Source organism: Mercenaria mercenaria, chromosome 7, assembly GCF_021730395.1.
Source record: "Mercenaria mercenaria strain notata chromosome 7, MADL_Memer_1, whole genome shotgun sequence".
Taxonomy (NCBI): Eukaryota; Metazoa; Mollusca; class Bivalvia; order Venerida; family Veneridae; genus Mercenaria; species Mercenaria mercenaria.
In genome coordinates, this window is record NC_069367.1 from 36335639 (window position 1) to 36348961 (window position 13323).

Consider the following 13323-nt stretch of genomic DNA (forward strand, 5'->3'; position numbering starts at 1 on the left):
AATAATGTCCCACACTGTCTTATAGATTATGCATAAAATTCAGAGTTACGGCTGAGCAGTAAAAGCAACTTACGTAATCACTTTAGATATGTAACGCCTCTCTGCATTTCTCCGTGTTGTTCTGCCATCATCCAGCAACACTTCAAGCTGATGACTGAAAATGCAACGTGAAGTTTTTAAATCCATAATAACACCTGCAAATATCACATATTCCCTGAAATATCGCCCTGGAAATATCGCCCTAGTACAAAATATATTATTATTGTTATCTTCAGCTTCTTCTAACTCTTTGATCTTGATACTGTCATCCTCCAAAAATCTATTAATGATGCTTGAATTTCAAATAAAGGTTTTATGGTTTAATATACATATAAAAACCCACTGCATTCACAATAAAAATGTTGTATACAGTACTTTTCCCAAATCGCACATGTGTAAATAATTTGATTGGATATCACACCTACCAATCATACAAAATGAGGAATTTAGTATGTTTTTAAAACTTTTTTTTCTACCTGTCAGATCTATAAAAGACAAGAGAAACATATATCACATAGTACAGTTATAATACTGTCTAAATATTACATATGACATGATGTATAATAGGTAAACCATTGTACTTAAATAAATTTTGTAAAATCCCATCTCTTCTTATAAAGAAGGCCCTGTATCACTCACATATTACCTAGTTCTTTCCCCAAATACATTTGTAATGGCCTAGATTCAATTAAACATGTTTAAATCAGTAACAAAGTTTTTCAATTATCTGGTCTACTGACCTAGTTTTTTTAACAAAGTGACCCAATTAATCTTAGGTTTAAAACAAGCAAATATTCTGACCAAATTTATCTCATTACGATCAGGTAGAAAATGTGGCTTCTTGAAGGCTTCTTTATTATTTGGCCTAGTGACCTAGTTTATGAACTTAGATAATCTTTTTTTCCCTTATTTTTTTTTTAGCTCACCTGAGCACGAAGGTGAGCTTTAGTGATTGCTCTGTGTCTGTCGTCGTCCGTCCGTCGTCAACAATTTGACTGTTAACACTCTAGAGGTCACAATATTTCGGCCCAAACTTAATGAAACTTGGTCAGAATGTTACCCTCAATAAAATCTTGGAAGAGTTCGATATTGGGTCATCTGGGGTCAAAAACTAGGTCACCAAGTCAAATTGAAGGAAAAGCTTGTTAACACTCTAGAGGTCACATTTTTGGCCCAATCTTAATGAAACCTGGTTAGAATGTTACCTTCAATAAAATTTTGGACGAGTTCGATATTGGGTCATCTGGGGCCAAAAACCAGGTCACCAGGTCAAATCAAAGGAAAAGCTTGTTAACACTCTAGCGGTCACAATTTGGGCCCAATCTTAATGAAACTTGGTCAGAATGTTACCCTTAATAAAGTCTTGGACGAGTTTGATATTGGGTCATCCAGGGTCAAAAACTAGGTCACCAGGTCAAATCAAATGAAAAGCTTGTTAACACTGTAGAGGCCAGATTTATGACCATATCTTAATGAAACTTGGTCAGAATGTTAATCTTGATGATCTCAAGGTCCAATTTGAATCTGGGTCATGTAGGATCAAAAACTAGGTCACCAGGTCAAATCAAAGGAAAAGCTAGTTTACACTATAGAGGCCACATTTATGACCATATCTTAATGAAACTTGGTCAGAATGTTAATCTTGATGATCTATAAGTCAAGTTCAAATCTGGGTCAGGTGGAGTCAAAAACTAGGTCACTAGGTCAAATCAAAGGAAAAGCTTGTTAACACTCTAGAGGCCACATTTATGACTGTATCTTCACGAAACTTAGTCAGAATGTTAATCTTGGTGATCTTTTGGTCAACTTTGAATCTGGGTCATGTCTGGTCAAAAGCTAGGTCACTGGGTCAAATTGAAGGAAAAGCTATTTAACACTTCAGAGGCCACATTTATGACCATATCTTAATGAGACTTGGTCAGAATGTTAATCTTGATGATCTTTAGGTCAATAGGTCAGGTGAGCGATACAGGGCCTTCATGGCCCTCTTGTTTAATTTGCTCTAGACTTCACAAAGACAAACATTCTGAACAGATTAATGAAGGTCAGGTACAAGATGTGGCCTCTACAGTGTTAACAATGATTCCTTAACATATGACACAGTAACCTTAACTAGATCTAGTTTTAGAGTTTCAAACTTGACACTGATTTCAAAAAGTTTCTATTATTTGACCTAATGACCTTGTTGAAAGGACTCTGATAATCCAGTAGATTTCACAGGCAAATACTCAAATAGAAAATGCGGCCTCTTAAGTGTTATCATTTGACCTGCAAGTGATCTAGTTTTTTTACCTAAATGACCCAGGTTTGAACTTGTCTAAGACTTTACTGAGACAAAAATTCTAACCAAGTTTCATAAAGACTGGGTCAAACTGTGACCTCTAGAGTGTTAACAGTGAAAATGTTAAGGACACACAACAACACATGAAGGACACAAGGCGACCACAGGTGAGCTAAAAATGAATAAAAATTTACAGGCGACAGCATTATAATTTCATATTACATACTGTAAAAGCAGAAATTTTTGCAAGGGTTTAGTTTTCGCCATATTCTACATCTCATGAAAATTTAAATCCTGGCATAAATATACCATTAGTAGAATGCTAATTCAAGTAGAGTACCATTTTTACAATTTCGCAAATATTAAAACTCGCGAACATACTCAAAATTTCAAATTCGTGACATTTTGACCCAGCAAAAATATGTGCTTTCACAGTATTCTACAGATTCAAAAACACACTCTGATTGGTCACAATCAGTATGGGTAGTGTATGGGGCTGGTTCCAAAAAGCGACTTGAAAAATTGATACTGACTGCCATAAGGAAAACAACACTTTTTAATGTTTTGTTGTGGATAAATGTTATAACAAGTGTTGATGCAAATCTTGGTTATTTAAAACTTTGTTTGTTTTGAAGCAATATTGATTGTATAATTATAACAGTCAATACTGCTTTCAGGCATTTCAACAGAACAACAACATATTACAATTTGACTACAATGCTCAGTCGATTCTGTAAAATCATCAATATTTGTGGAACTATATAATTTTCATGGATTTCATGTTTGCATCAATCAAAAACTTATATTACCATGAACAAAAAGGGACCTCATTCATCTTCGTTTTGCAAAAATTCAATCAATGAATTCATATTCCAACAACAAAGCCATTCTGGGCAATTAAGACAACGAAAATGTACGCCCACAAAACTTTCACATAGTACAGTGTATAACATAACATATGACATAACATCTCTTTAACATTTTTTGTTTGTTTTGGGTTTACTTTAATGCTGTTTTTCAACAATTATTTCAACAGTATTTCAGTTACGAACCTAACCAGAGATCCTGGATTCTGAACCAGTACAAACCTGATCTCCGCAAGTAACTGCCAACTTCCCCACTTGAATCCGAGGTAGGGGACAAACGATATCAGACACAATTAATTGTTGTTTTTTATTCAAAACTTGAGACAGTAAACTATAATTTTTTCTCAACTGGCCTAACCTGCCATACAAAAAAGCTCTCGAATTTCCTGCATGTTAAAGACTAATGAAGCTGACACTTTCGAGAACACTAAAAAAAATACTTAATGGCGATGTTTGAAGTTTTATATCACTCATTAGAAACATTAGCCCTCTGCAGTAATACTTCTCCCTAATTTAATCACAAAATCAATACTTTCTTTATTGCTTCCTTTGTTGATTTTTTTCCTTTTTAACCCTTACCCTGCTATATTTCTATAATGGACTGGTCCATCTTTCAATTTGGACAGTACCACTTATTACTCAAAGGGGTTTTCACTGAAAATTTACTGACTGAATAGCGAACAGTGCAGACCATGATCAGACTGCACGGATGTGCAGGCTGATCTTGGTCTGCACTGGTCGCAAAGGCAGAATCATCTGCCGCCAGCAGGCTAAGGTTTAATTAGTAAGATATAACCTCTATCACTTGATATTTTCTTTCCACATTAACCCTAAACCTGCTAAATTTCTTCAATGAACTCGTCCATCTTTCAGTTTGGAATGTACCAATAACTGTTAAAAGGGGTGCTTACCAAAAAGATCATGATCTACACTAATCAACTGTGTCCAGCATGATAAGGGTTAAAGTACAGTATGCTGATAAATTAAATCTCTCTCTAAGCAACAACCTGTAAAGTAGTTTCCCTTGCTTTAGACCTTAGTAACCTAGTTTTTTATGCTTCATTTTAATTCAATCACAAACATTTTTTCAGTGTCATCTTGGCTTGAGACTGAAATTCTGATAACAAATATTTTACAAGAGCTTCGAAATTAAGCTCTAATTAAGATTGATCATCAATACTGAATACATATTATGTGAAAATAGCAATTTGCTTAATAACATCCAATTATAAATTGGCCATTTAAATGTATCAATGTCAGTTATTTTCATTATCAAGTTCAACTGTAACTGAGAATGTTTTGTGAATGTGACATCTGGTTTTATGTAAATTTGAAAGAATTTGTAGACTTTAAAGTCTTACTGATTGACCTAGTGACCTAGTTTTTCATCCCAGATAACAGCGTATTGAACCTGTCAAAGATTTTATTGATGCAGGCATTTTCACCAAGTTCCATCAATACATGACCAAAATTGTCAGATCAGCCACTTATAATAACAAAACACCCATAGTCTATGGTTCAGGTCAAAAGCTCTTACCCAATTTAGTGAAACTCTATCCAAAAAATTGTCTGACCTAGTAACCTGTTATGGTGGACTGGCAAAATCAGGTTTCAAACTGCTTTTAATCAGTCTTCCAAAATTTGATCTGGATTGTTCTAAGGTAAAATTTTCACAAATCAACCATTTCAAGGACAGACAAACAGGTGCTGTTCAAAGATAATGGGTAACTTAATCAGCTCATCTCTAAATTCCATAAAGTATTGCTCAGTAGAGCCTATGAGGTAAAAGCAGAAGCTGAATAAATAATAAATAGAAGCTAAATAAACATAAATAATGAGTCAAAGAAAAAGTATATTACATTTAGCCTTCAGCCTGCTGGTGGCAAGTGATTCTACCTTTGCGACCAGAGCAGACCAAGATCTGCCGGCACATCCGTGCAAGCTTATCATGGTCTGCACTGTTCGCTATTCAGTCAGTAGATTTTCAGTGAACACCCCTTTTGAATAATATATGATACTGCCCAAATTGAATGAAGGACCAGTCCATTTTAGAAATTTAGCAGGGTAAAGGTTTAAGAAGCTTGTCTGAAGATTTATCTGGCTCAAACCTCTGACCTATAGCATATTATGGCTACATTCCAGCTTTCGACAGTTGAGGAACACCCAAGGTGTCCCTCTAGGTATTACTTCAGGCACAAGCCAGCACATAGGTAGAACCACCAACCTTCAGTAAAACAGCTTAATCATGTTTCCTCATGAAAGAGTTCTACAGTCAAAGAGAGGTTTCGAAGTGATTCCAAGTTAGTGACCTTCACCTTTAGTATGAGATGTTAACACTGCTCTCACTGATGTTTAAAGGAACTAAGACAATATGGGGTTGGGATTGTATGCATTACTGAAGGATTTCATTTTTCACCAGCAACAAAAACATGAAGGGTCTAAATTTTTACACAATTTAGCAATACAAGTTTAAAAGAAATATACTTGTAAATTTACAGGTGGTTATATAATCTGATTTGGGTCAAGAAATAGATTTGTTTGAATTATTTACATCTTGCCATTTATAAATATACATATTTTTTCACTGAGCAACTTAAGATGTTTTATGATTTTTACTGGAGGTATTTTTAAGATTTGATTTTCCAATACAGTTTGCCCATTACCAAGATAGAATAGTTTAGCACATGTAAAAATTTGACAAACATATTTTGCCTATGGAATGATATGAATATAAAAACTATTGCATTACATGTCTGTCAAAGAGTTGTGTTGACAATTATATTTTTAGCCAAAATTCATTATAAATGCAATAAATGCAAGTCTGTTAATTTATTTAATACCTCCCTTTGTCTATACTTGTTGGAAATAAAAGAACTTCAAAGCTATATGCAGTTTTGAAGCTTGCCTTTTGGTTCAGATTGTTGAAATATCACAATATCTTATCAAATGAAAATGTTAGATTTAAAATACATTGAAATCTAAAGACGTAATTCTCAGCTTTATAAATGCATCAATATTAAAGGGAGATAATAATATTTTATAGAACTAATGAAACTAACATTTATAACAGGGATCTAATTGTTAATGGGTCTTTTTATTCCTTACCCAAATAAATCTCTAACACAATACACAAATAGAAGCATAGGTCCCAAAATGTTGCCTTAATGTGACTTAAATCACCTTTAAAACTTACACATTTCAATGGAGTAAGCAACTGCATTAAACTTTCCAACAACTGTCAGTAACTTTTTTATTGGAATTTTCAAAAATCTCCCTATTTATATCAAGATTTCATACAAGTTATTCAAAACGTTAGCCTTTTTCCATTAAAATGCAGAAAATCAAAATTTTCCAATGTTTATGGAAAACTCAATCAAGTCTGTCGGGATAAAAACCTGTTGGCAATAAACATGCAGCTTTAAAATGTTACATCAGATGATAAAATGCATGAAACATTAGAGAAATCAATGAAAAACACTTCTTCACAATCAACTTTATCTTTTCCTGTAACACATTAAGATTGGCTCTGACAATCAATAACATATTGGAAAAATCTGTTCAAGCATTCATTGTCAATTCCATCACAAATCAGAAACATTTTCTTGAAAGTTTCTTGAGTGTTAGTAGTTAGGAAAGGCACAGGTAGCAAAGGTGTAGAGAGTTGGACTCCTGATCTAGAGGTTTTGGGTACTGACCAGAAGTCCAAAAGGTATTTATAAAAGCTGCGGTTTATGCTTAACATAGCTAAGTATGTAAGTCTTTTGCCTCAAAATTTTGAGCAGTACCTGTGTTCAATGTCATACAGTTGTGTCATATGGTTCCTGTGTTCAGTTCCTGTGTTCATTGTCATATGGTCTCTGTGTTCAGTGTCATATGGTTCTTGTGTTCAGTGTCATGGTTCCTGAGTTCAGTGTCATACGGTTCCTTACTTCAGTGTCATATGGTTCCTGAGTTCAATGTCATATGGTTCCTGTGTTCAGTGTCATAGGGTTCTGAGTTCAGTGTCATATAGCTCTTGTGTTCAGTGTCATATGGTTCTTGTGTTCAATGTCATATGGCTCCTGTGTTCAGTGTCATATGGTTCCTGTGTTTGGTGTCATATGGTTCCTGTGTTCAGTGTCATATGGTTCCTGAGTTCAGTGTCATAGGGTTCTGAGTTCAGTGTCATGTGGTTCATGTGTTTGGTGTCATATGGTTCATGTGTTCAATGTCATATGGTTCCTGTGTTCAGTGTCATATGGTTCCTTTTTTCAGTGGCATATGGTTCCTGTGTTCAGTGTCATATGGTTCTTGTGTTCAGTGTTATATGGTTCCTGTATTCAGTGGCATATGGTCCCTGTATTAAGTGTCATATGGTTCCTGTGTTCAGTGTCATATGGTTTTTGTGTTCAATATCATATGGTTCCCATTTTCAGTGCCATATGGTTCCTTTGTTCAGTGTCTTATGGTCCTCATGTTCAGTGTTATATGGTTCCTTTGTTCAGTGCCATATGGTTCCTGTGTTTGCTGTCATATGGGTCCTGTGTTCAGTGTCATATGGTTCCTGTGTTAAGTGTTACATGGTTCTTGTGTTCAGAACCATATGGTTCCTGTGTTCAGTGTCTTATGGTTCCTGTGTCTGGTGTCATATGGTTCCTGTGTTCAGTGTCATAGGGTTCCTGTGTCCAGTGTCATATTGTTCCTGTGTTCAGTGTCATATGGTTCTTGTGTTCAGTGTCATATTGTTCCTGTGTTCAGTGTCTTATGGTTCCTGTGTTTGGTGTCATATGGTTCCTGTGTTCAGTGTAATAGGGTTCCTGTGTTCAGTGTCATATTGTTCCTGTGTTCAGTGTCATATGGTTCTTGTGTTCAGTGCCATATTGTTCCTGTGTTCAGTGTCTTATGGTTCCTGTGTTAAGTGTTATATGGTTCTTGTGTTCAGTGTCATATGGTTCCTGTGTTCAGTGTCATATTGTTCCTGTGTTCAGTGTCTTATGGTTCCTGTGTTTGGTGTCATATGGTTCCTGTGTTCAGTGTCATATTGTTCCTGTGTTCAGTGTCATATGGTTCTTGTGTTCAGTGCCATATTGTTCCTGTGTTCAGTGTCTTATGGTTCCTGTGTTAAGTGTTATATGGTTCTTGTGTTCAGTGTCATATGGTTCCTGTGTTCAGTGCCTTATGGTTCCTGTGTTTGGTGTCATATGGTTCCTGTGTTCAGTGTCTTATGGTTCCTGTGTTTGGTGTCATATGGTTCCTGTGTTCAGTGTCATAGGGTTCCTGTGTTAAGTGTTATATGGTTCTTGTGTTCAGTGTCATAGGGTTCCTGTGTTCAGTGTCTTATGGTTCCTGTGTTTGGTGTCATATGGTTCCTGTGTTCAGTGTCATATGGTTCCTGTGTTCAGTGTCATATTGTTCCTGTGTTCAGTGTCATATGGTTCTTGTATTCAGTGTCATATGGTTCCTGTGTTCAGTGTCATATGGTTCTTGTGTTCAGTGTCATATTGTTCCTGTGTTCAGTGTCATATGGTTCTTGTGTTCAGTGTTGTATGGTTCCTGTGTTCAGTGTCTTATGGTTCTCGTGTTTAGTGTCGTATGGTTCTTGTGTTCAGTGTCATATGGTTCCTGTGTTCAGTGTCATATGGTTTCTGTGTGTCATACTGTTCTTGTGTTCAGTGTCATATGGTTCTTGTGTTTAGTGTCATATTGTTCCTGTATTCAGTGTCTTATGGTGTTCAGTGTCATATGAACAAAAAAATAAAGTCAACCTTGGAAGTGACTTTCCTGCTTTTTTCAGCAGAGTAATACTCAAACATTATTAGCAAATAAAGTTCTAAATGGGAGGACAGACCCCCTCTCTACTTTCAACATGAATATACACTATATTTTTATCAAACCTGATCACTCTATTACCTAAAATTATGTTCCACCCATAGGTTCCAATTTTCATTTAGGATATAGAGTAAACTGACATTAATTAGCCTACATGAAATTTTAAGATACACACACAAAAAAAGTTTGAATAAGATCACATAAATTAAATGTAATATTGACGTTTTATGTGGCAGGTAGCTGTAATCTATATTTTTACCTTCAAATGTTTTCTATTTCAATCCCTTAAAAGTTAAGGTATAAAGTTTGTTTTAACGAAAACAAAATACTACCTGTAAACAAGTGAAAATTCCTAAAAGTCTCAGGTGATGATATATTTTCCTTACTGTTCAATTACGTGAAAGTTCAATTACGCTAAAATTCAGTTTCGCTAATTTTTCAATTACGTTAAATGAATGTCCAGCACAAGAGTCACAAAGGCAAGGAAAATCCAATATAATAAGGTGATATAGTGGAATTCCAATGCTAACTGTCTATCTGAATCTGTGACTCATTTCCCTGAAAAACCAATATCACCCTGTTGGCTTGGCTAGTCGGGCATAAACCAGTGTGCATGTCACCGACTTAATAACTGAGGACAGCAATGATATATAGACACTTCCTTTACGTCAATAAACATCACTGTAAGGAGAAGTTTGCTTGGAAAAGACACATATTAGATCTTACTATAATGTAACATCAATACATAACATCGACCTTAAAGAAAAAAATCAGCTCAGATGTTGCCAGCCGATCAGAATAAAGTTTTTCATTGATAGAATCTAAATTAAATCTAGATTTCTAAAACTTTGAAATAACCTCAATTTCGGTATTATCGAACATGAAGATACTCTCAGACAAGCTAAAAAACATTGTCTTTGTGGCGGTTATGATGTTTAGATTGTATAATACAATGGACACATGTTTTTTTAAAGTTTTTCCTGGCTTAGAATATACGGACTACAACAAAAGCAGCAATATGAAATGTTATAAAAATCACACAAAGCAAATCGTATGTGCATAATTACATAATCCATTTCGTAACCCACCTCTGGTTGCAAATGACTAAAGCTCCAAGCAAATATTTATACAAATCTTTAGATAAAACCAAGTACTTAATGACATGCTTCAGATATATTTATATTTTGTTTTGAAAATCTGTAAAACAATATAAAAATTATTCTCCAGTAGTTACATGCCTTTGTTACCGGGAGATGCTCAAAATGGGGTATTATATGACAGCTATTTTGATGGTTGACATGTCGGGTAACAGATTAAGAATAATAGAATTCATTTAACCCTTACTATGCTAAGTTCCTATAATGGACTGGTCCATCTTCCAATTTGGGCAGTACCATATTATCATTTGAAGGGGTGTTTACTAAAAATTTACTGACTGAATAGCGAACAGTGCAGACCATGATCAGACTGCACGGATGTGCAGGCTGATCTTGGTCTGCACTGGTCACAAAGGCGGAATCACTTGCCGCCAGCAAGCTAAGGGTTAATGTTCCAAGATTTTTGGAAGGAAGCATATCAGAAACATTTTTACGATGGTTATCTGACATGCTGTTCAGTAACTCTCGTTTTTAATTTCCATTTCCTTATGTGTCAGTATGAAATGTAATAAGAACATCTGAAAATGCATTGCTACAGAAAATGTTACTAGCTGAACATATGCAAATCAGGCTGGTGACATTTGATCAAAAGTATTTTTATCATCCTATGATACCCTGGCATGTCCAATACCCTCTTGGAGGCCCAAATTTGGTCGACTTGTGAAAGTCATATTATACCGACCAAGATACTTATTAGAGAAAGCCAGACAATATTTTTCTACCTTTAGCTCTTGAGGCCATTTTGTGCAGTGAAGCAGCGAAAAGCATATCTAGGCTTGGTACTGATAACTCCTGTGAAGTTTCGTTGAAAACCAGCCAGCAGTTTGACCTGTGAAAGCCGGACAAGGTTTTTCTATTTTTAGCTCTTGCGGGCCATTTTGTGCAGCAAAGCGAAATGTGCCGGTGATACGCACAACTAGGCTTGGTACTGATCACTCCTGTGAAGTTTCATCAATATCCGGCCAGCAGTTTGACCTGTGACCTATGGAGGAGACATCATTTAGGTGATATGGTGATTTTCCCAGCTTTTGATAGGGAAAGAACACCCAAATGTGCCCTTCCTTGCACTGTTTGGGCAAAGGTTGGCACTTGGGTTGAACCACCGACCTTCCCTAAGCCACGTTGATGGCTTCCTTGCATGAAGAATTCTACACTTCAAGTGAGGTTTCAAACCCGGGTCATGGAGAGCCGAGGTCGATGACCTTAATCACTGAAGTCCCTGACAAGATACCTACTAATCCTCTTCAAAACAATAGGTGTTGCGATGTAACAAATGCTTGCATAATTTTGATAAGAACAACATTTTGCAGTCTAATTTCTTCAAAGTTTTCTATATAGCAAAAGAGAGGAAAATAGCCAGACCACTTATGGCCATGTTTTTTTTTTTGACCTGAAAAATTAAGTATAGGGTTTCCCAAGCAACACTGATGTGAAATTATTTTGAAATGGAGCCAATGGTTTATGAGATCTTTTTTCAAATATCGAAGAATTGATTGAAGAATGGGGTCAAAATATTTCCACGGATATTCAGACAAAAGAAATAATAGATTAGACAAACAATGTTCCTGCATTACTTTGATTTCGATAAGTCTTGCACTAAATGGCAATACATGAGCCAATTTCAAAGTCCAAAAAGGGCCATAATTCAGTAAAAATAGTTATGTACTCTTGCCTACAGATGGAAATCATAATGATAAACAAGTGTTCGAAGTTTAAAAGCCATATGTCAAATAGTTTTAACAAAACATAGACTTGTATGAAAACAGAACCAATTTCAAAGTCCAAAAAGGAATATAATTCAGCCAAAATAGATGACAGAGTTATGTTCTCTTTCCTACAGATAGAGACTATTATACTAAACAAGTGATAAAAGTTTCAAAGCCATATGTCAAACACTTTACAAAAAATATGAACTGGTACGAAAAACTTAACCAAGATTTCTAAGTCAAAAGGGGCCATAATTCAGCCAAAATCCTTGATGGAGTTATGTACTCTTGCCTATAACTGGACATGGTGATGGTAAACAGGTGTTGAAAGTTTCAAAGCTTTATCTCAAAAGACTTTGTCAAAATATGAACTGGTACGAAATATGAACCCAGATTTCTAAGTCAAAAAGGGCCATAATTCAGCCAAAATCCTTGATGGAGTTATGTGCTCTTGTCTATAACTGGACACGGTGATGTTAACAAGTGTTGAAAGTTTCAAAGCTTTATCTCAAAAGACTTTGTCTAAATATGAACTGGTACGAAAAACTTAACCAAGATTTCTAAGTCGAAAGGGGCCATAATTCAGCCAAAATCCCTGATGGAGCTATGTACTCTTGCCTATAACTGGCCATGGTGATGGTAAACAAGTGTTGAAAGTTTCAAAGCTTTATCTTTAAAGACTTTGTCAAAATATGAACTGGTACGAAAAACTTAACCATGATTTCTAAGTCAAAAGGGGCCATAATTCAGCCAAAATCCTTGATGGAGTTATGTGCTCTTGCCTATAACTGGCCATGATGATGGTAAACAAGTGTGGAAAGTTTCAAAGCTTTATCTCAAAAGACTTTGTCAAAATATGGACTGGTACGAAAAACTTAACCAAGGTGTGACGCCGACGCCGACGCCGTGGTGAGTAGGATAGCTCTACTTATTCTTCGAATAGTCGAGCTAAAAATGAATTTGTTCTTTGGATTTAATTTTCCGGCATAACACAACCACTTAACTTAGTCCCTCCTGAATATAAAAGATTTTGCAGTACTTTGTGTGGTAGAGAGTTCAGCTGCTGAAGAGACAGCACTTTGATGATGAAGAACCATACAATGAAACAACCATGCGATGTTCAAACAACTGTGCAAAACTTAAAACCCTTGATGTTATACAAACTGAAATAATGAATCTCTTTACAAAGTGAAGCATCCAGTCTGGGAAGGATTTGATATTTCCTATAAAACATCTTGGCTTGATCTAACACACTTCTATCAATGAAACACAAGGGCATGATATCATTTAAGTCTACATCTAAATCTGTTAGTGCAGTTTTGATGTCTTGTTACATTATTACTTACACCTTCCAATAATATAAAGGTACAGTACAGTGTAAACCAGACCTGAAATCTTGCTGTTTTGACACTGACCTTCTGTAAGCTTGCTTGACAGATACTTAACATTAAAAGAGTTCCACATTT

The 13323-nt window shown here is 35.6% G+C and overlaps 1 protein-coding gene across 2 annotated transcripts in view; it reads right to left on the bottom strand.

Annotated features, from left to right (window-relative positions):
* Window positions 1–13323, bottom strand: part of LOC123554413 (uncharacterized) — a 133241-nt gene that overhangs the window by 101873 nt on the left and 18045 nt on the right. For both annotated transcript variants that reach the window (XM_045344542.2, XM_045344541.2), the window contains exon 6: window positions 74–154. In XM_045344542.2, the coding sequence (XP_045200477.2) occupies window positions 74–154 (81 nt within the window). The remainder of the gene's footprint in view (window positions 1–73; window positions 155–13323) is intronic.